Source organism: Trachypithecus francoisi, unplaced genomic scaffold, assembly GCF_009764315.1.
Source record: "Trachypithecus francoisi isolate TF-2019V2 unplaced genomic scaffold, Tfra_2.0 Lachesis_group8, whole genome shotgun sequence".
In the NCBI taxonomy this organism is placed as follows: Eukaryota; Metazoa; Chordata; class Mammalia; order Primates; family Cercopithecidae; genus Trachypithecus; species Trachypithecus francoisi.
The window spans coordinates 92,785,905-92,810,077 of NW_022681473.1; the positions used below are offsets into that span (position 1 = coordinate 92,785,905).

General features: G+C 40.6%; 1 protein-coding gene and 1 long non-coding RNA gene across 2 annotated transcripts in view; one reads left to right on the top strand and one right to left on the bottom strand.

Annotated features, from left to right (window-relative positions):
* Positions 1 to 22,290, top strand: part of LOC117080138 — a 59,607-nt gene extending 37,317 nt beyond the window's left edge. Inside the window, exons 2-3 of the long non-coding RNA XR_004435732.1 lie at positions 12,191 to 12,439; positions 21,907 to 22,290. This is a non-coding gene — a long non-coding RNA (uncharacterized LOC117080138). The remainder of the gene's footprint in view (positions 1 to 12,190; positions 12,440 to 21,906) is intronic.
* The window catches only part of MMP20 (matrix metallopeptidase 20), a 48,540-nt gene that overhangs the window by 17,892 nt on the left and 6,475 nt on the right, over positions 1 to 24,173 (bottom strand). The window contains exons 2-6 of the mRNA XM_033204752.1: positions 21,867 to 22,114; positions 16,893 to 17,041; positions 14,867 to 14,992; positions 13,900 to 14,061; positions 11,517 to 11,658 (exon numbers count right to left, since the gene is read on the bottom strand). Of these exons, the coding sequence (XP_033060643.1) occupies positions 11,517 to 11,658; positions 13,900 to 14,061; positions 14,867 to 14,992; positions 16,893 to 17,041; positions 21,867 to 22,114 (827 nt within the window). The remainder of the gene's footprint in view (positions 1 to 11,516; positions 11,659 to 13,899; positions 14,062 to 14,866; positions 14,993 to 16,892; positions 17,042 to 21,866; positions 22,115 to 24,173) is intronic.

Here is a 24,173-nt window from a genome sequence, read left to right on the forward strand (position 1 = left end):
ATGATTGATTTACATATAAAATTACACTTGGACTGAAATGTACTCAGAGGCCACTTGCTAAATGCCCTTTGCCCTCACCTTGCCTTGTTTTTTTTCTTTTTCTTTTCTTGTTTTTTGGGATGGAGTCTTTCTGTGTGGCCCAGGCTGGAGTGCAGTGGTACGATCTTGGCTCACTGCAACCTCGGCTCACTGCAACATCTACCTCTCCAGTTCAAGCGATTCTCCTGCCTTAGCTTCCCAAATAGCTGGGGCTACAGCTGTGTGCCACCATGCCTCACTAATTTTTGTACTTTTAGTAGAGACAGGGTTTCACTTCACCACGTTGGCCAGGCTGGTCTCGAACTCCTGACCTCAAGTGACCCACCTGCCTCGGCCTCCCAAAGTGCTGGGATTACAGACATGAACGACCGTGTTCAGCCCACTCTTGCCTTGTTTGTAAGGAAAAACACAACTTTTTGGACCTTGGTAAACAGTTTCTACTCACTTTTCATTGCCTTAGCATTTCTGTGATCCCCTCTCCTTCATTTATTTAAGGATGTTCAAAATAATGAAAGAATATAGCAAAGTAATAGTATCAATTATTTACACATTTAAGCTATGCATTCCCCCCATTCCAAATATCACCTGATACAAATTTCTCTTTCCTTTTCTGATCTTTTAAAAGTTAAAATCTTACAAAGGTAACTATGATCCAGAAGGTGAACATTATGGATAGTATGTACATGAACCAGAAGTCTGTGGTCGAGTCATGCTGATTAGACCCTGTAAAAATAGCAAAAACATTAATAATCAATCATAAATTACGGTGTTGCCTACATAATTGTCTTCTGGAAGTGTTTGCATCCATGAACCTGTTATCTAGTTAACAGAAAATCTAGTACACACATATTAATTTAAGGTTTAGCAATCCATCTATCCATTTACCCAATATTATAGTCGTAAAATTGTGGCAGTATACCTGTGAGGGTATTAGATTGAAACTGACAATGTAAATGTGCTCTATTTTATAGTTGGAAGATGAAAATCATTTTGATAAAACATGAATAACTTACTTGGCTTCTTAGGAACCCAGAATTAATGCATAGGATTATTTGGGTACTGGGAAACTGTAATAAAATTTTGACATTGAACTTTCTTAGTGGCTAGTTTAGGAATTCTCCAAATTTTATGCTGAGTCTTCCTATTCAGTTAATCTAACAGATATTTATGGAGCACCTATCATCAGGCACTGTGGTGGACATCAAGAATGAAACACTGAAGAAGATGTTGGCCCTGCCCTCAATATGTTTACACTCTAGTAGTAGAGACTGATTAGTAATGATCAGAGTGATTGGTGCTACAAAGAGTTAAATTCAGGATACCCTGAGAACACACAAGAAGGATATATCCCATTGCATTTAGGGGCTTAATAAAGGTATCCCCGATGAGGCAACTTAAGCTGATGATAAAATCAAAAAAGGGATATATTGAGAAAAGATAAGTATTTCCTCATGTTTCATAAGAGGCATCATGGTACAGAAGCAAAAGCACACTGTGTTTCAGAAGATGTGGACTAGAGTTTTAACTCCACTGCTGACCAGCCTCTCCAAGCCTCAGTTTAATCACCTTAAATGGGAAAAATAATTTCCTGGCCAATATCATGAGATCATTGTAAGGATCAAATGAAATAATGAATATGAAAGTGTATTATAAACTGTAAGGTGCCATATGGATAGATACCATTTGTTTGAAAAGGTATTATTTGTTTAGGCCTTAATTACCCACTAATTGGGCATCCACTATAGTCAATACACAAGCCCCAAACATCACAGCCTTATCTAAAACGCATGTATTAACTGATGAAAAACTGAGATCCAGAAAGGCTGCTGGGCCCAAAGGTCACTGGGTGGTGAGGGGCAGACAGGGCCTGGCTCAGGCTTCAGCTGCCTTGATGTTGGTCACATGCCCAATCTCACCCCCTTGCTCAAGCTCAGTCTTGTGATCTCTGGTTTTTCTTTGTTTGTACTTTGACCCTTTGTCCAATCAGACGTGGGCTTTTCTGAAGTCCAGAGGGACTGCTTCCCTTTTCTCTTTTCTCTCACCACCTCGTAATGAACACAGTTTGGGTATCTGGAATTCAGCAACTACTTCTTGGATTCATTGAGAACCTGGGATGAAACCTGAAGAGCAAGTGTGTTCCAATTAATGCAATTCAATACACAGCTCTGAAATGTTGTCTCTTATAAGTTGCTGTGCTAAGACACAAAGTGTGCATTTCAGAATATTATAATGATGAGGCCATGTGGGGAAAGTGGGGAGGTGGAGGAGCAGATATGTCTTCCCAAAACTAGGCTCTGTCTGAATGATGTCTCTGATGAGATGTAGTTGACTTCCAGCTGCTTTCTCTTTGATCACTCTAAAGCCAGATGCATTTTCTTTCATTTCTCACTTAAAAATCAACAAACAACTCTAGGCAAAGCTAAGTCCCACTTTTTATTTGAAGTTATGGGACAGTGATGTCCTGAATGACTCAACATGAGAGGTAGTAAAGCGTAGTAGTTAAGAGCTCAGGCAAAGGGAAACCGTACTCTTGAAACTTTTCACAAGTGGTAGACTCTTAAATTCCTTACTAAAGAAACTTTGATGTAGGATATTGTGAGGACTAAATTGAAGTAATCACTCTAAATCAAGTGTGATTTTGCACCCCGGGGTACATTAGGCAATATCTGGTGACAATTTTGGTTGTCACAGCTGGGGATGGGCAGTGCTGTTGGAGTCTAATGGGTGCAACCAGGGATGCCACTAAACATCCTAATGCAAAGGACAGCTCAACACAACAAAGACTTATCTGGTTCAAAATACCAGTAGTGTCAATGTTAAGAAACCCTGCTTTAAACACCACTATGATGTAGTATAATGTATATAGTGTGCACATAGGATAGAAATAAATGCTATCCATCACTTATATAAATTATCACAAATTCGTTTCTTTTCTTTTTTTGAGATGGAGTCTCACTCTTGTTGCCCGGGCTGGAGTACAATGATGTGATCTAAGGCCATGGCAACCTCTGCCTCATGGGTTCAAGCAATTCTCCTGCCTCAGCCTCCCGAGTAGCTGGGATTACAGAAATGTGCCACCATGCCTGGGTAATTTTGTATTTTTAGTAGAGATGGGGTTTCTCCATGTTGGTCAGGCTGGTCTCGCACTGCCTACTTCAGGTGATCCCTCTGCCTTGGCCTCCCAAAGTGCTGGGATTACAGGTGTGAGCCACTGTGCCTGGACAGATTATCACAAATTTCAAAAATAATCTGTAGTCATGAAAAACTTCAGTAAACTAATGAAAAAAATGATGTGGCAATAAAACAATAACATACTCAGAGAATTTGCATCCTTAGAGCTATAGATTGTAGTAATAAGTGAAGTAAAACTCACAAAAACAATTATAGCAAGTAACTTCCTTATACATCTGTGAATGGATTTAAAATATAAACCAAAAAATCTATAAACCTCTTGGAAAAGAACAGCTGCAGGATGTATTGGAATGAAAATAAATAGATTATATCACTAGTCCATAATTTGATCTTTGATAAGGAAGGCAAAACAATGTAGTTTATTGATATTTTAGATCTGCTGATTAGACATTTAGCTGCATTATTTATCTTCATGTACCTAGATCTAATGCTGTGCTGGCACATAGTCAAGATTCAATACATATTTGTTGGCTAAATGAATGAGTGCCAGAGAGATGACTGGAACTTACTTGGTCAACGAGTTTCATATTCTTTGAAATTTTCATTTGCTTTTACCAAAGAACAGTAACTAACTCATCGAATTTGAGATTCCGTCTCTGGTAACTTTCACCTGGCCTCTTACAGCTCTTTGCTAGTTCCTTGAACTTCTCCTCCAGCATCATGTGTTATTCATCTTTTTATCCTTGGGCTTAGCATGGTGCCTGGTGCATCCAGGGACTTGATGCATGTTGCCAAGCCTTAAAGGTCTTCTTTTGTTATACCCAGCCATCATTCTCCACCTACCTAAGCTAATCCCATTAGTCTTTCATTTTCAGGAGATGCCTTTACCCTTTATTTGCTGGACAATCAAGGCAACTTAGCACAAGCTGAATGAGTGGCCCACTTTTCATCCTCTTTAGTCTCACACTCTCCTAGATTCTGATCTCTGTCATCCTCTTTCCTGCTTGTGGGAAGGGGTGTCTTTCCTCTATCTTTTTTTTTTTTTTTTTTTTTTTTGAGATGGAGTCTTGTTTTGGCCCCTAGGCTGGAATGCAGTGATGCAGTTTCAGCTCACTGCAACCTCTGCCTCCTGGGTTCAAACGATTCTCCTGCCTCAACCTCCGGAGTAGTAGGGACTACAGGCACGTGTCACCACACCTGCCCAGCTAATTTTTATATTTTTTTCAGTACAGACGGGGTTTCACCATGTTGGCCAGGCTGGTCTCGAATTCCTGACCTCAAGTGATCTGCCTGCCTCAGCTTCCCAAAGTACTGGGATTACAGGCATGAGCCACCACGCCGGCCTCTATCTTTTTGATGCTCTGTTTAATTACTGCTCACTCCCCTGAGATCAGGCAACGTGATGTGGTGAACAAAACAGGGAATACTTGAAGCCTTGTTTTATAACTGGCTGTATGACCTCGTGTGAGTCATTCAATTTTTTTGAGACTCAATTTCCTCCTGTCAGATAAGAGTGAGAATAATATCTGCACAAACACTTCAAAGGATCATCTGAGATAAAGCATATGAAAGTGTTTTAGAAACTCAGGACTACCCTTATTTGTAGATAATTTAAAAAGACATGTTTTTACTCTACAAATTTATTAATAGGTGATATGCAGAATATAAACTTAGAGTTTATCAATATAGCCAAGTTTCCTTCTTAGTTTTTTTCACTGGAAACTTTGAAGTACAAACTGTCGTGTCATTGGCTGAGAAGCCATTCATTCTGTGGGACACATTAACCAGGGTTGCTTAGTTCAGGATGCGTCAGGATCCAAGAAATCAATCATGCATCATCCACCTCATTGAACCCGAGAAAAATATAGCTCATACAACTAAAAACCCATGTGTAGCCAGTGGTGTAGATTAATGATAGTCAAAGCTGTGCATAGTGTCCTTAAATTAAGAGTGTTTGTACCCATCTGAAGAGCCTGTGAAAATCCATATTCATAAACCATAACCTGTGAACATGTAAAGGGCCCCTCCTCTTTCTGAATCAGGTGGTTCAGAAGAAATGACAATGAGTCAGGGATCTTAGTTCACCTCTGCTTCTTTATCTGAATTCTTCATAGACCACAGAGAACCGCTCTAAGTAAATGCCATTTGTTGGCTTTCAGGGAAGCAACCTTCCAGCCAGAAAAGACACATCCCCAGGGAGAATGAGAAGGAGGAAGACTTCCTCCTGTTCCATGGTGGGCTTACCTCAAGCCCATGGCATCCTGGGAATTCCCAATTTCAAATCTACTCTCCAGAAATAGTGGTTACTCTTATTGTTTCCCTTCCTGTAGCATCTTGTATTTCTTTTTCTCCACTGTCTTCAAACATGAACAGTTCCCTCTTTGAAATCCTCTCTTGGCCCTGCTGTTACTGCCAACTGTTATGTTAACTTCTTTTGTTGTTAACAAGCTTCTCAAGTGAATGCTCTATCTCAACTCTTTTGTTTCCCCTCATTTGCTCTTATTTATTTATTTATTTTGAGACAGGGTCTCGCTCTGTCACCCAGGCTGGAGTGCAATGGTGCAATCTCGGCTCACTGCAACCTCCGCCTTCAGGGTTCAAGTGATTCTCCCACCTCAGTCTCCTGAGAAGTTGGGATTACAAGGCACCAGCCACCACACCTGGCTAATTTTTTTTTTTTTTTTTTGTATTTTTAGTAGAGATGGGATTTCACCATGTTGCCCAGGCTGGTCTTGAACTCCTGACCTCAAGTGATCCACTTGACTCTTTCCCAAAGTGCTGGGATTACAGGTGTGAGCCACCACACCTGACCCCATTTGCTCTTTAATCCTTTTCCATGATCTGCTTTCTTCCTCACTGCTCTGCTGTGACTACATTCTAAATTATCCTGGCCACTCAGTCCCTTTTCTTCAGTCCTCAGTCTGGTGACCTTGGCAACATTTTCCACTGTTGATCACTTAAAAAAAAAATACACCTTTTTTTCCTGAGATTTATCTGGGGTTCCACTACAGGGATTTTGTCTCTGATATCAAACAGAACTAAGTTATAATTCCAGCTGAGGACAGTGACAGTGTGGATTAAATGAGTGAATGTCTGTAAAATGCTTAGCACAACACATAGCACATTGCAAATTACCACGAAGTGTTGGCTATTATTATTGTTATTATTTTTGGAGTGCTGAATCTCTCTGGTTGTTATTGAATCTTTTTCTCCCATTTCCTAGGCTCATTCTGTAGACTTTTTTTCTTTCTCCTCATTCTCTCTTCAGAGCTGTTTTTCATCTCCACATCTTTAACTGTCTCCTTTATGTGGGAGATTCAAAACCCACGAAGCCTCCAACTATGACCTCTTCCCTGAGCACTAGCTTATTTCTATGAAACTCTGTGAAAATTGTCATTGCTTTAAATCCGATACATCTCACCCTGAGTTTTATATCGTGTTCCCAACAAATCCTCTGAATTTTTCTGAGAGAACAATGCTGTATATTATACTCTCAGTCATGAGGCTTCTACCTGCTTTAACTCTTCCTTTTCTGTTGTTCTTCTCACCAAATTAGTGTCCTAATCCTGCTGGTGAGTTCTTAGAATGCCTTTTATTAATATATCCATTGTTTTCTCCAATTCCTACTTGCATAACCCTTAAAAATGTTTTTCTTTGCCTTCTAATTTAAGGTACATAACATCTTTTGAAATTTGACAATTAGTTACAGATTAAAAAATATATATAGAATCCTATTTTGAAAAACAAACAAACAAACATGAAGAAACATATTAGACATTCTTGGGAAACCTAGATAGTCTATGAACATCCTCCTCTTTGTGGCTGGTTACCCCACCTGCAAGCAGGGGGCGTGAAAGCAAAGGAACAGCTTGAAGGTGCTCTTCCTACTAACTCAAATGCGTAACAGTCAATGGGCATACGTTCATTCAGGTTAAATTTCAGTGTTTTTCTTGCTAGTTCCATTTCATAGGCAGAAAGCTTTCTATATTAGTGCTAGGATAGACTCTGGACTGGAGTCAGAAGACCTGGGTCTCATGGGAGGGTCTGCTAGGGCTAAAAGACCTGTGCCTATTTTCCTTATCTCTACACTGAAGGACTTGGACATGATTGACCTTTATGCTTACTCTATTTGTAAAATCTATTGTACCTCTAAGATTTATAGATGATTGTGTGTGATATTCTTGATTTTACCCTTAAAATTATATTGGGCAGAACCCAACATAATATGATAGGTGCAAATATAATTTTGGTATGGTTACAATTCCAGTCATTTATCTCTTATTTTCCCTAAGTGACTGAGGAAATCTGATATAGCCTTAATAATTTTGTCACCTATTATAAAAAGTAAGTGTATGTTCATTAAGTCTATCTATCTGTCTATCTATCTATCTATCTATCTATGTATCTATCTATCTATATGCCCTTCAACTTATTATAGCTAACGCTTATTTCCCTTCACACAGAACGTATGAATGTACGTTTACATGCTATGGAGAATATCTGACAATCTCACGGTTACTTTAAAAGGTACTGCATTCCATCTTGCTTTGGAAACAAACCATGTGGTTATTATGCTCATAGCTTGAAATGTCCCATCAACAGACTATTGTTGGTGACGGGGAATTCCAGGCTGTTGAGTGGGAGAGAACAGACTGGGAGCTCTTTCATAATCAGTGGCTCCCTGGTTGCCATTATAACTGTGGCTTGAAAGAATTCTTTGTTCTTTGTCCAGGCTTAGCAAGCACTCTGGGACTTTTAGCGGCAGCTGGTAGGGGATCAGAGCTAAAAAGTCACGGGATTCCAGCTCTGGACAGCATCTTAGGAGGTAGTACAGCAAGGTAGTTAGGAGCATGGGCTCTGAAGTTTGCTAGTTTGGGTTTGAATTCCAGCTCCACCTTTTACTAGCTGTGTACTCTTGAACAAGTTGCTTATCCTTTCTATCACTTGTAAAAGGAATGATATTTCAGGCTTCACAGGGGAATTGTAAGAATGCGATAAGGTAGTGCTTTGCATAGTAAGCACTGAACATTTTGCATAGTAAGTACTGAACACTTTGCATAGTAAGTACTGAACGCTTTGCATAGTAAGTACTGAACACTTTGCATAGTAAGTACTGAACACTTTGCATAGTAAGTACTGAACACTTTTAAGTCACTATTAGTAACAGAAAACTCCCTCAATTTATAGAAAAGGAAGAGAAGCTCCAGGTGCCCCGGTGAGTTAGTGGTCCAGCGCTGGAAGGGACCACTCCTGACTCCCCATCCTGCTTATAGCTTGTGCTAGTTCTTTGGAATCATCTGCCCTACCCCAATAGCTCATTGACTCTGAAATGGAAGAAGATGAGAAGGTGGTGACTAAGCAGATACATACGTGGTAGCAGACCATCTCTCCTTCTGTAGCCCCTCTGCTGATTTTTCGTTTCTAGACGTCTCTTGTACCACTGCCTCACTTACTAGTCTGTTACTACCCTCAGTATTTATGATCAAGATTATGTCAAAAGATGTATCGACTTCAAGTCATCATTAGTAATTGCTAAATGCTCACAGTTTGATAAACAGAATGCTTTTTTTTTTTTTTACTTTTTTAAGAAAACAATGATCATTGAATGAAATGGTATCATATCTTTGACTTCACTGTTTCCTTTGCCCCCACTACAACCTCTGATACTTACCAGAAGAATAAGCTACACCTTGCATGATGGCTAGCAACTCACTGCTTTATCACTGAATGAGTGCTACGTGCTATTTCAGTGTCTGGGAGAGTGGAGCCTGAATGATATCCTTTAGATGAAGCCAAGGTTACTAAGATCTGTGCTCCAAGCTCCTCCTGCCCTACCTGGTCTACCACTTCTGGGTTGTTGCCTACCAATTCCATTTGATGTACTTTTTGGTAATACTCAAGAAAAATAACATCAATGGTCAGTGTCTTAAAAATAAATAATCATCAGAAAATTAATAACACAAAAGAATCAATTGGGTTCTCTAAATACCTGAAGCTGTTTATAAGCCTCCCTGCCATTGTAAATATTTTTTGATTCCCACTCTTAAGAATAGTAACTGTCATTTATTGACACTATGTGTCTGGCATATTGCTTGCTGGGGATCACCTCATCAGTAAGCGGTAGGGCCAGAACTTAATCCCACTGACTCTGCTGTGAAAGCCTGGGTTCCTGGGCCTGGCTCTAATTTGCGTTTGAAAAGCGAATGTCTGTCCATTGTCAAAGATTTACTTCAAGCTGTTTCTGATTTTTAAAAGTTAGAAATAATCCAGTATGGGACTGATTAAATAAGTAATGATATAGCTAAGGATGAGAATTAAAATTCATTGACAGGAAAAAAAAAAATTTTGTGAGTGAAAAAAACTTTATAAATCAACACCACTAGTAAAATTCTATTTTTGTGGAAATCATTGCACCCCACTCCCATATGTACAATATCTAGCTCTCTATCCAGAGAAAATGTCTGGAGGGACACGCAACAATATGGTTAACAATGGAAATGCTCTGCATTATGTGCCCTCCAAATTCCTATGTTGAAGCCTTAACCCCCCAGTGGGATGGTATTTGGAGATGGGGACTTCAGGAGGTAGTTAGGATTAGTGCTGGAAGAGGACATTCCTGACTCATGAGGTCATGAGGGTAGGGGCCTCATGATGGGACTGGTGCACTTATAAGAAGAGAAACTGGAAAGCTTGCTCCCTCTTTTGCTGTACACGAAGAGGTCATGCGAGCTCACAGCAAGATGGCGGCTGCCTACAAGCCAGGAAAAGAGGCCTCACAGTGAAACTTACCTTGCAGATACCTTGATCTTGAACTTCTTACCCTCCAAAACTGTGAGGAATAAATTTCTCTTGTCTAAGCTACCTGGTCTATGGTATTAGAAAGCAGTTCAAAGAGAGCAAGTAAGTTTCCCAAGGTGACAGTTAAATGGCTAAGCTAGGACACCAGCCTGAATTGATCTGATGTCCATTTTATCCCTAGTGAGTGAATAGTTATAGCAAATGCTCAATAAATATTTGGTGAATGAGGGTTGGCTAGCTGGACGGATGGACAGATAGGAGACTGGATAAAAGGATGGATGGGTATCAGTCCCGCGGACTGATACACTCCAGGTGGTGGGATTCTGGGTAGATTTTGCTTTTTTAAAACTACTTTGTTACTTTCTCTCTGTGCGGAAGGAGCAAAAAGTATTCTTATAATAGTAGCTCAGCAATATATCCCCAAAAGCATACAAGATAAGGAATATCACATTTCTCAAACGTCACTTCCTTGGGAAACTCTCTCTAGATCTTCCCAGGTACTTGCTTCTTGTTTTGTTTCATGGGCCTAACTTTTAGAGCTCATGTCTCACTATCTTGCAGGGCTTTTGGAGTCATATATCTGAGGGGTATGTAAAGGTGGGGGGCAAGTATCAATCCATCTTTATACCCCTAAAGACTACACTGCTTGAAAACCACAATGGGCTCCATAAACACTTTTGCAATAGTGAAGAAGTAGAAGGAATAATGCCGCACATGAATGCTCCTGAGATGCCTCTGCCTATTCTGGTGTGATTGAATTCTGTCTCCAGCAAAGGGAGGAATAGGGTGAATGTTGCTATGTTTCTCTTTGCCTCCATGGGAAGAAGTAATTAGAGTAACCAGCATCATGGAGAAAACAGCCATACTCCCCAAGAAGCCAGAGTTGGGGGAGAATAGGGATCTGCTTTCTCTGTGCTACCTGACGGGTGAAAGGCCCAGAGGCATTGAAAAGGAGGAGTTTCAGAAGAATGCTGGCCTTGGAATTATCTACCCACCTATCTATCCATCTGATCATCCATCCCATCCATCCATCCTTTTATCCAATCTCCTATCTGTCCATCCATCCAGCTAGCCAACCCTCATTCACCAAGTATTTATTGAGCATTTGCTATGCACCCTCACTAGGGATAAAGTGTTAAACAAAATGGACATCAGATCAATTCAGGCTGGTATCCTAGCTCAGCCATTTAACTCATCCTAGCTCAGCCATTCTCAGTCACCTTGGGAAACTTACTTGCTCTCTTTGATCTGCTTTCTTTATGTGCACATTAGGGGTTCTAATCTCTACAGTGAAAAGGGTTAGAATAAATATTGTCCATTTATGGAAATCACTTAGCACAGTAGCAAGACCACAGTAGGTGCACCACAAACAGTAGTTTTGGCAGTTCTCTATCTCCCCCAAAGACCCCTGCCTACCACCCTCCTGCTGCATAGGACAGTGTTTCTGCATGATCTTCATACACAGCAGCAACAAGGACCTGTGGGACGACGTTTGTCTGGGAGTGGAGATGAGGCCCAAGAGAGTCGGTGGCGTATCTGAGGCTTACCGGCCCTTGAAGAGCAGGAGCTCCTTCCCCAGCATTGTCACTGCGTCAAAGGATGAGCTGGAGTCACAGAGATCGGGGGTGGACGGCTTGTGAGGGGGGGCATGGGGCACCATGGGCTTCCCCAGGAAAGGTTTCCGAGGTCCTAGGATTCAAAATGACTTGGTCAAAATGGTAACGGGAATTTGGAGTTCACACACTTCTGTTCTAGATAGAGCCCCAAGGGAGGTTGTACACTTTCACCCTGGACATGTGATCATGACCATGGCTGTTGAGGGCAGGTAGACCGGGGTTTGAGTCCTGGCTCTCCTGGTTGCTGAGCTGTGTGATTTGCCGCACATTATTTAACTTTTTAAGCCTCAGCTTCCTCACTTGTTAAAAGGGAGGGATGAAAATAGTACTCACCTCAGAAGGCTGTTGTGAGAATTAAATAATTCCTGTAAAGTGGGTAGCAGAGTGCTTGGCACATAATAAGTCTTCTAAAGATCATTATTTTATTATAGAACTTCTTTGATATCTACAAGTGTTCCAGATTAGAAATGTAATTTAAAAATTGGCATGGATCATTTCTTTGTAATTAAGTTCTCTTTTTCTCAATAAGAAAATTTTCTTGTGTATTTTCCTGTTATTTTCATAGACTCCTTGGCATCCTGCCCTGTGCTTTTGTCTTTTATTAGGCATCCAGGAAAAACTGAGCGAATTCTTGTGGAATTGAAGTACACTGAAAGTGTTTGTTACTTAAAGGTATCTTCTGGTGGATCGTCTTGGAAAACATGGACCCAAATCTTGCGAGAGCTGTCAGTGAGTCTCCTCTCCTGCTCTGCATCTCTGAGGACCTTGCCCCAGCTCCAGAAGAATGAGTCTGCACAGCTTGGACTGGCCTCTGGCGGTCCCTGCTCTTTGATGAGGCCTCGTCATAACCACAGGTGAGAGTCAGGGAAGGAATGAGGCACAGGGAAGGGAAAGGTTCAGGCCTCTGATAAGGGTCAGATGAAGTTTGAGATCAGGGATGGAGTAGGGGTTAGCAGCAAGATGAAGATCAGAGGCAGGGTAAGGCTTTGGAGAAGATCGAAGCTGGAAATTGGAGAGGGTCAGCAGTGGCAAGCGATCGGCTGGGTGATATGAATGCTCCCTTGTAACATAAACCCATGTTTTCACATTTCATTCACCTGTGTCATAATAGCTGTGCCAAAATATGTGCTTTGTCTCCTGGCCGAGTGACAGTGGCCATCCGAAGGCAGTGACTTTCCAGAGCACAAGGACCTCTAAAGGCAAGTGTTTGAGCTCGGCCCTTCTCGGTGGCCCACAGAAATTGCTTCCCATTGGAGCGCTGCCACCAAGGCTCTGGAGCTGAGTTTGTGACATTCATGGTGCTTTTCCTGTCCCTCAAGGGTCAGGCAGATCTGGTGCTTTCCCATTCCTGGAAATGGATAGAGCTGGCTGAAGGCTTCTTGGGATGAAATTTGCCTTTTGTGCCTCAGGTGAAATCTGACCGATTTTGAATGGTGTGCCCATTTCTGGGCTTCCCACCCTCCAGATCCCCTGGGGCCAGATTCCTAGCGCCCCAGGAAGGTGCTGGGGGATCTGGGTCTCTAGGCACTGGGAAGATGGGGAGAGGCTCTGATAAGCAGAAGCCTAATAACCAGGTCTCCAGGGCTCAAGGGAAAAGCAATTTCCTAGATCTTTTTGCCTTTTATCCATTAAAGAAAAACTGTCAAGGTCTAAGGATGTTTTCAAGATTCCTTCTGATGGATTAATTGGTTTGTTTTTCCCTTAAGGAAAATTGGATACAGAGTTTCTAATAATCCCTCATTACCTTTTAGAAGAATGCTAATACTTGAGGTAGCTTATCTTAGGATACTTACTGCCTTTGAACCTCAGCTTTCTCAGCTATCAAACGAGGAAAACACTTCACACCCCACAGGTTAGTTGTGAGGCTGGTGTAAGACTACACACATGAACCTGTTTTGTAAACTGCAGATCGGCTACATGGCTGGGCGTGGAGTTATTTTAATCATGATTGCTATTTTTAGGGAGATAAGGTCACTTATCTGCAAATGGGTAAGCACCACATATATGAACTATAAACTATATCCATCCTCTCCCAATGTGTAAATTCTAACCTGCACTCAAAGGAAAAACACAAACAGACAAATGACTATATTTTTTAAGGCTATCCAGGACTAATATGCTCTAAAGGAAAGGCGTAAAATTTAATCACACATCACACACATATTTATAACTGGCAAATGAGCTCTTCACAAGAAGTCATAGTTGGGGCTATGGTTTCTAGATTGATCTTTACCAATGCAGATAAAATGCACTTTCTTTAAGTTGGATGCCTGCCAATTTCAGGGTTAGTGGTCAAAGAAGGTAATAATCTTACCGTATAATGCCTGGATCCCTTTCACATCATCTTTGGGGAGGCGGAATCCATAGGGATTCTGGTACTTATAAGTTGGGTACATCAGTGCTGATGGGTCTGTGGAATGGGCCAGGCCCAGGGCATGACCAAATTCATGAGCAGCAACGGTAAACAAATTAAAACCTAGACAATATGAGAGAAAAAAAACAGTATCACCACAGGTTTTTGTTTTCTCCATCTTCCATCTTTATAGGATAATTTATGCCCACATCACAGTTAACTCATCTCCTTTTCCTAACTGGATTATTCAAAGGTTGGTAGGTTATTCTGGCACTTAGCTTTGGTGACTTTAATTTTCCCCCTTTTGGCTAGAAGGGGGTTGGAGGTGGGGGAGGATGGAAATGCACATCAATCCATTTTGCTCATCATCAGTGATGTTTGGTAGACTGATAAAGGAGAGCCTTGGAGCAAATAGTGGCAATGATATTTGGGAATAATTCATATATTTAGACCACAAATGCCTTAATAGTTCCCTGCTATTACAGCCTACACCTTTTGATCCACATGTTTCACACTGAAGATTTCCAGATGACCTGTATGATATTCTGGAACCTTTATTCCCATCCCCATCACACTTCTCAGGACAGTACTGATTCTCTCGGGTCATTTCTGAATGTAGCCTATTTCCAAGAACAAGTAAGAAGTCATAAATACTAGGTTGTTGAAGGAAACGAGAGCAGTGTGTTGAGAAGGGGATGACCAATTCTTCAGATGATATGCTATGAAACAGATCGGACAAGTCTACAACACAATTTGGGGTGGATGTTTTTCCCTTATGTGATCCCTTTTGGATTTTTGGCTTACTTGTTTTTCCTAGCCAGCCCCCCTAGTTAAAGGGTGGCTTGGGACGTTGAACCTCAAGGTTTCATGATGGAGCCCAGAAGAAGGTACAATATTTTCCAGGTTATGGTGAATTGTGCATATATACCATTCGTTCCCATAGTCCACTTCTCAGCATTGTCGAAATGTGTATCTCCTCCCAGGCCTTCTCCAGGAGCAAATGCATGGGCTAGAGTCCCCCGAGGCCCATCGAATGGATAGGAATCCCCATGATCTAAACAAGTGGGGAGAAAGGCCAAAAGGATTGAGTCCTTCTAGCAATTTTGAGGGCACATCATATTACAGAAAACATTTTGAATAGCATTGACACTTAAATTTACTTTTCAGTATTTGTTATAATAGGAAGTTCACTTGTCAATGAGTAACTGCCCATTGAAAAATAAAAGAGGCTAGTTCATACTGCAAAGATAGTAAGCATTAAAAATAATTTTAAAAAACACCTTTTTTTGGGTTATTGTTGCTATCACAACATCTGTTAACTGACACATAGGATACTGTGGACTTTGCACATGCCATGGATTACAAAAGGAAAACTAACCGGGGGGCATTGGATGGAAAAACCTACTCCACTGATTGGAATGTGAACCTGTTGGCAGAATGACCTTTCAAATTTGATTCAGCTGAGATAGTGATAGTGAATTGAACAAGTGTGTGCTTTTTGTTTCTATAGCACAATACAGTTTAAGAAAGTGTCAAAAATTTATCTGTAATTTTGACATACTTTCATGTGGAAAACTTATGAAAGTCATAAAGGTATCTATAAAATCCTAACTTTTGAAGCTTTTTTATGTTTTTGTTTAATTATCTATTTTAATTAACAATTCATTACAAATTTAATAGAAGAGGAGGAGGAAGAACAAAATGAGGGTTATAGTTTACCACTTTAAAAAACCTTAGTAAGGATACCCAGTTTTAGTTTGTTTGTTTGTTTGTTTTTGAGCTGACAGAACAAAGTTCTGGTATGCCATTTCTCAGGTTTCAGTGACATGCAGTCTACTCAGGTGCATGCACGGAGGACTTCATGCAATGGCATCACAACTAAGTAGACTAGCACAGTCCCTGTGTTAGCTTGTGTATTAGGGGACAGACTGCAAGCTTGAAAGATCAAGAGAGAACCAGACATTCATTCCTTGGCCTTCAAAGCTACCCCAAGTCACACTGCACTCCCTGCCACTTCACCAGGGGTGGCCTTTGTCCTTTGGGAGGAATAGGACCTGCCCTGGGCCAGGTCACACCCAGGACCATTTCTAAAGGCTCTATTCTCAGAATTTGCTTGATCTTCTCTCTCCTAGCTCCTAAGCATGTTTTCCCCCCAGTGACATCAGATTCAAATTAAGATCTGGACTTGAAATGACAAGGACACTTAGAAATGTTATCTGAGGAGGGGAATAGGTAGTAGCTCTCACTTACCCTGACTATTACGAAGCTGAGAAGGAAAAGAAATTTCATGAGCCATTTGGCCCTCCCTTTATCTATTTCCTAGACTTGCTTCTCTGAAAAGGGATCAGAGCTCTCACCAATCCCTGTGCAAACTTACGCCTCTACTTCTTACCAGGGTGAGCAATAGAATGGAGAAGAAGTGGGAAAGTTGGAGGCAGACCTCTCACACATCTCCCAAAAGATGGTCTGCAAGTGTGGGCAAGGCAGGAGTGACACTTTCCTAACCATTGCTGCAGGGGGAAAGCTGTATCAAGGTCACTGTGGAAGGTATTTCCTTCAGTGAGGATTCATGGTGGGATATTCTTGGCTAATATGGAAGGGGGTATATAAGTGATAAACACCAACATGGGAATGGATGAGGTCATGTGGCTAATGGGAAAGCAAAATCTGCAAGAATTTGTCCCCTAGTGGGGCAAAGTCATAATGAAAGTTTTTTATAGTGAATCTACTCTACAGCTGTATCTGATGATGACAAGACATGTTAAGAACTCCTATTTTCTTGATTCTATTTTCCGGCCAGATGAAGATCATGGCTTTGTCATGGTCTTGGCCTTGGCCCATCACAGCACTGTGTGAAGGAGAACTGCGTGATCACTCGAATTAAAGATGTAGAAGGAACAGTATTGGGACAACTCTCCTTTGAATTAGTAGATGGAATCCAAGTACCACAATACCTCCATTTTCAAAAGATATCATAATATCCGCTTCTCCTGAGTTTATTCTGACAAAGTTCAGAGGGACGGCGCTACTCCAGGCCTGCAAGGCCATCTGCACTGCTTTTTCCACCTCGGCAGAACTCATGGAGGTTGTGTATTTAGATATTCTGTGAAAACGGAAGAAACATGTTTTCTTTTCAGTAACTGCTCCAAAGAAGGCAAGAATTACATGTTGTATTCCAAAAATGTTAAATATAAATCTACAATTTAGATTTTTTCTCTGAAGTGATAATTCTTATTTTGCTTTATTATATGTTAAATTGCTTCGTGTGAAACAAGACAAATGAAAGGGAGAGATGAGAGAAGTTGGGATAATCCGGTACTGAAACCGTTTAACTTTCTTGTTATTATACTACCTCCGACTTAAAAGAATAAAATTTGTGGCCAGGCACAGTGGCTCACGTCTGTAATCCCAGCACTTTGGAAGGCTGAGGCGGGAGGATCACTTGAGGTCAAGAGTTCGAGATCAGCCTGGCCAAGGTGGTGAAACCCCGTCTCTACTAAAAATACAAAAATTAGTTGGGCGTGGTGGTGCAAACCTATAGTTCCAGCTACTCGGGAGGCTGAGGCAGGAGAATCATTTGAACCCGGGAAGCGGAGGTTGCAGTGAGCCGAGATTGGGTGATTGCACTCCAGCCTGGGTGACAGAGTGAGACTTTGCTCAAAAATAAATAAATAAATAAATAAAACTTGTGAAATGTCACAGGTAGTAAGTAGTCAATTTTTCTTAAAGTCGTTTTCATTGAGAGAGGACCTCTTTTTCCCCAAAGGGACTGGATGTTTTCAATATAAAAAATAGAAATGTGGAGTTTTGAAGTTTTGCTAATTCTTATTCAGAGCTTATCAGGATTTCCCCAGGGCTGTTGGGGAAGGTTTTTTTCCTCAGAATAATGCATTCTTTTTTTTTTTTCTTCTTCTTTTCTCTCTCTCTCTCTCTTTTTTTTTTTTGTTTGAGACGGAGTTTTGCTCTTGTCATCCAGGCTGGAGTGCAATGGCATGATCTCTGCTCACTGCAACCACTGCCTCCCAGGTTCAATTGATTCTCCTGCCTCAGCCTCCTGAGTAGTTGGGATTATAGGCACCCACCACCACGCTGGGTTAATTTTTGTATTTTTGGTAGAGACAGGGTTTCACCTTGTTGGCCAGGCTGATTTCGAACTCCTGACCTCAAGTGATCCGCTCTCCTTGGCCTCCCAAAGTGCTCAGATTACAGGTGTGAGCCACTGCCCCCCAGCCCAAAATAATGTATTCTTAAAGAAGAAGGGCTAGCTTTAAAAATGGAGGCTCACTGGAACTGAAAAAAAGGGTGAGACTTTCAGCAATTACTGGTATGACAATGACACCTGAAGGCAGAAAAATGTAGTGCTTTTTGGACTGTGGATGGAGTCAGAGTTGGTGATTGTTAGAACTTTCTGCTCTGAAGCCCAGGGTCTGGGGATTTCTGGCAACATACAAAGGAAAGGCAGGAAGGGCGACTTCTACCTGAGACCTTGGGCTGGGCTGGAATATGATGAAAGTGAGAAGCTGTGTCTGTGAGAGCCAACCCCATAAGCAGGGACCGGCCCTGCTTTCTCTCTCTCTATAGCTCCTAGTCTAGTGCCTTGCACATAGCAAATGCCTAGCAATTGCTTGATAAATAAATGAATGAATTAAATAATTAAAGCTAGCTGTTTTAGGGCCCACTCAGTGGCTCTCGAAGTTTAGGACCTGTGATAATTACCTAGGAAGCTTGTTAAAGATACAGGTATGGTCCAGAAATCTGCGTTTTGAAAGATATCCTAGGTTATTATAATGCAGATGGTGCAATTTCAATGAGAAACCAACAGCAATAATGCTGGGGTCCCAAGTGAAAGGACTGTGCCCACAGAAAGGATAGCAACTAGCTCAATTCAGGACTTGAGAGGGAAGGAACAAGGAGCTCTTCAACCCCAGGAGTTGGGGCCAAAAGAAGAGAGCTATAGAATTGAAGGGGGAGACCAGAAAGACCCTCAAAGGGACTATTTAATGCTTTCAAAATATGCCAAGCCCACTGTGTAATATGAGTCTGCAATTTATCACAACTAGGTAGACTTATTACTTTGACATGCCCTCGCATTTTTGATAAGTCAGCCGTACCTTTGAGCTGACAGTGTGTGCTGGCCTGGAGAAGACAGGGAAGGAGAGAGGGATAGCACCAGAGAAGAAGAGAACATGGAAGAATCCCCAACTCAGGGTCTGGAGCTTGATAAAGCAATAATAATACTAGCTAATATTCTTTGAAGTCACACTATGTGCTGTTGCTGCATACACTTTTTAAGTGGCATTTATCTAATCCTCACTATGACCTGTAAGAGGAAGATCATCTTCATCATCTACATGTTATGATTAATGAGGTTTAAACCCAGTTCTGTCTGACTCGAAAGCTTATGCATATAAGCACTATGCTGTATTTTTTTTTTCCTTTTTGTAACCCTTTGGGTTATATTGTAAGAAGTTATTCTGAAAGTCAGTAGCTACATGGGCAGAGTACTGTGATAGCCTCTAGTGTCCTGTTTCATGGGGAGGGGACGGTGCAGTTGTTGGGGAGCAAGAGTGGATGGGCAATGTGTGTGTTGAGGGGGTTTTAAGATTGCCCACCTTATCGCAAGAATATTATACTTCCCTAAGTATCACATTATCTTGACCCATGCTTCTCGTCTTTGTTGTACGTAGTTATGGACTAAAATTCCAGAACACAGTTTAAGAAAACTATGAAAAGACTCTGTCGATGCATATACATTTTTCTTGTCTTATTCTTACTATCTCAGAATCACTTTTGTGTTCAACTCCCTATGAGGTTTTTCTTCCCCAATTGCTTTGATGTTTTTGTTCAGCCTGCCACCTTATGGATTTATTGGCTGATAGTAGGTAACAAATGGCCTAGGGGATTCATGACTGTTCCCTGGGTTCTGGCCCCTCATTTAATCAAATGGACTCACTGGTGTGCCGGAACAGTTTAACAAGTGGCTCTACAAGGAGGAAAAAAAACCCCTTGATTTGTATGACTTGCTGATTTCTGTGTTGTAAATATTCTCACTATGGCTAATTCAAGCTACCAATTTACCATCACTGAATGCCAGGTTGTGAAGAGATGAGCATGAATGAACCACCCAGATTATACAGATGTACATAGCCTCATGAGCAGAGAAAATAATAAAATGTAGTGAAATAAGAGGCAATATGTTTTTATTACCTTTGTTTTAAATATACTTTAATATAATTTACTAAATAATTATAAATATTAAATAATATAAAATATATTTTATTTATTATTAGAAAATAATATATGTTAATAATATATTAATAAACAGTATATTTTATTTATTACTATAAAATAATATGTTTTAATAAGAAATATAAATATTAAATAATTTAATTATTTAATATAATTTAATATAGTATAATTTAATTTAATATAATTTAATGTGATTTATTTAATTGTAAATTTACATAATTTAACAATGGCTGTCTTAGCAACCAGCTCACAAAATTCTTGGGAGCTTAACAAGTGGCTGCAACGTTCCTGACATTTTAAGGATTGGCTTCAGTGAGCTATTAGGAGGCAGCTCTAGCACACCACTGCTTGGACTATTGCACAAGTCCAGCATTTCCCCATCTCCAGTTATCATCTAGACGTGCTCATCCTCAAAGCGAAATCTGATCCTGGTCCTGGCCTAGCTCTCCACTGCCCTGGAGATAAAGTCCAAACTCCTTAACATCACGCTCTAGTTGCCCTTAAGGCTGCCCCTCCAGCTCATTTCCTGCCATTGCCCTTCCTGGACCCTCTGCTGCAGCTGCATGCCCTAGGCACTGGTGGTGGGAATGCTGCCCATCAACATGCCAGTCTGTGCACTCTCTGCTGCTATATGCTTGGTCTGGTTTTCTTCTTAGAAAACTCCTTACATGTGCAAGGCCTGGGGCAGGACCACAAAGAGTGGAGGCCACTCTTCTTTTCCGACCTGCACCCATCTGGCATGCGTGAGGCCCACGCAGGCAGGCACCGTCCACCCCTACCTCAGGCTGAGGGGCAGGTACCATGCATAATTTGCCCTTGGTTGTATCAACCTGGGGAGGAAGTCTGCGCTGGCCCCAGAATCAGGTCTGGCTCTGGGAGAGGGAATTCCAGCCTCTGTACCCTGAGCACTGCAGGGAGGGACAGAGGTTCTGGTTGGATGTGTTCCCTTGGTTTATACAGGATGAGGCCAGAGGATTAGGAGGGGGAAGAAAGAGGGCAGGGAGGGAGTGAGGGGAGCTTGGGGCTAAGAATGGAACTGCTGCTACTTTGCCTTCAAATCAGGCTCAAATGTCACTGCCTGGTCCCTGGGTCACTTGCTAGCTCTCTCCATGTGAACTGTGGTCCCACAGTTCACTACTTAGAGCTATGATTTTGCACTTTTCACACAGAGCTACAGCTGTCTGTTTGCATGTCTGTCTCTCCTTAAAGGACTGTGAGTTCCCTAAGGTCAAGAAAGTTGACTTGTTCACCTTTATGTCCCTCAAATGGAATGCATTTTTTGACTCATCAATAAAAGATTTTTGGAGTCAATGAAATAAATTACTTTATTAGTAAGTTATTTTTTTCTTTCTTATTAAGCAGGTTGTTTTAAGAAAACTAGTTTTTACTGCCAGGTCATTAATCCTAGACTAGATTAAAGATATTTGTGTTGTTTCTAACTGATGAAATTGTTTGGAATGCCTAAAATAGTCAGTCATTATGACAATCCTAAGACCATATTTTCTGGTGAATTGCCCATTGTCATTGCCGGACAGATGGACGTAAACAGTTCTTATTCTTTCTTGCGGTTGTGAGGCGTCAGGATTTTTATACAGATGAGAAGGAAGATTTTTTCAAGAAAAGGGAAAAAGAGAGAGGGGGTGTTTTTCTCTGAATTTGGAAAGACTTGATCTCATTACCTGTACGTCAAAATATTTTTTTTCCATTTGGGTTCACCAGGGAAGAGGCGATAATTGGCCACATCAGGAACTCCACAGCGCGGCTTCTTGATCACGTCCATTGTGGTCGGGTCTAACTTCCCGGTGACTTGGAGGCCAAAGAACGCTTGTAGCTCCTTAATCTTCCTTACCATGGAATTGCCTCCTCTTGCAACCATCTCACCAATCTGGTGTCCTTCTTTATTTGTGTAATATTTGTCAAGATACGCCTGAAATGGAGAGGCAGGCTGACGTGTCTACAGCATAGTCTGGGAAATACTCATGCTCAGGTAAGGCAGGGGACAGCATTCCTGATGTATTAAAAGCAGTGTGTAGAGTATTTTCCCATTTATGAAAAAAGCAGACATATTTGTATACATATAGCTTAGCTATACTCCAAATTATTAGCGATGATCGGTTTTGGGTAATGGGGATTATAGATTATTTAATTATTTCCTTTTGTCCACCTGCATTTTATAGTTTTTCTACAATGAATATAATAAATATGCATTTTTGCTTTAATTTTTTTAAAAGAAAAAAATTCAGGGAAGGAATCTGATGTGAACATTATTTCCGTGGATCACTTATTTGTCACTGAAATTCTTTACCCAATTTGCAAATCAAAGGCTATCTGGTTTCTTTGGTAAACAGTTATTGGTATCATCTTTCCATTGTACATAATGCAAGATCAGTATGCTTTGAACTCTTGGAGGCATTGTATTCCAGCCTCTCATACTTTACACAGGCAGAGGGTCCACCTGTTTTGCAGCTGAGGATTTTAATGAGTTCAGATGTGCTCAGGATGTGGGCTGGAATTTGTTTCCATGAGACAACTTTCCTAGGCGAGGCTCTTTGTCCCTTGAAGCAAATAAAATAAGCCATAAATTATAAGGCTTTCATTTGCACAAAAAGACATAAAGTCCTCAGTATATATTGTTCAAAACACTTTTCTGTGACTCAGGGCTGGGATTAGGGTAAAACGAGTGACACAGGGACATGCAAATACAGGGTTGAGGCCTGCCTTTGGCCCAGGAATTTCACCTACTCAGCTGATTTTAGGAAAATAACCAAAGAGCTGCTAAAGATTCAGTCATCCTTTCATATCCATGGGGGAATTGGTCCCAGGACCTCTCTCAGATACCTAATCCACAGATGCTCAAGTCCCTGATATAAAATGGCATAATATTCACATACTACTTAAGTACAGCCTCCTGTATGCTTTAAATCATCTCTAAATTACTTATAATACCTACTATAATATAAATGCTATGTAAATAGTTGTTATACTGTATTGTCTAGGGAAAAGCTACAAAAAAAGTATGTTTTGAACATGTCTTCCCTGAAACAGATGCAACCGTCGATTTTTTTCTTGAATATTTTCAATCCACAATTGGTTGATTGCATGTGTACAGATTCCATGGATACAGAGCACTGATTGTATTTAATTATCTACAATTTTATATTTATATAGTATATATTTATTTATTAGATATAAATTACATACTATTCACCTGTATATTAGCCATATATTACCACGTATAAACTATGCAAATTGTTTACTTATATATCATGCACACATATTTTTAACATATATATAAAGATAATAAATAATTGGAAGTAAACTTAATGTCTTATGTCAGGGGATTTAGTATATATATTATCCTATATTCATATGAGGCAATACTAGGCCTCTAGTAAGATCAGTTTTGAAAAATAAATATTAAATGTTATGAAAGAATTTTTTTTGTAATGGCAATATACTGAGAAAAGAAGAGAAGAAATCTTTATAAGGTTATAATAATAATTTTCTGAATAAACCATACATATACACACATGCACACACATACAATAATAAAAGGAAGTCTGCCTGAATATTAATGTTGATTATGTCTGGGTAATGAAATTATGGATGGCTTAATTTATTCTTTATTCCTTCCTATATTCCAAATTTTTTTACAATGAGCATGAACTGTTACTGTTGGGGAGAAAATAAAAAGCAGTAAGTCTCACTCATATGTTTGGAGAGGGTACTCTATTTTTTCACTGCAGGATCAGCTGATCCTTCACTCCCTGTCCTGCTTGTGAGAGAAGATCACTTTCCCCGTTGTTGTCGCTTATAAAAACCTTAGGTGAGATGAGAAGCCAAGACGAGGAAAAGGGAGAGGAAACATGGGGTACCCAGGCTCTGAAATCTAGCCTTGGTGTTCTGAAACAAAGCTGTGACTATTTGGTTCCATTCCACCTCTAGTTAGACCACCTTATGTAAGCATTTATGTTTCTCATCTCTTT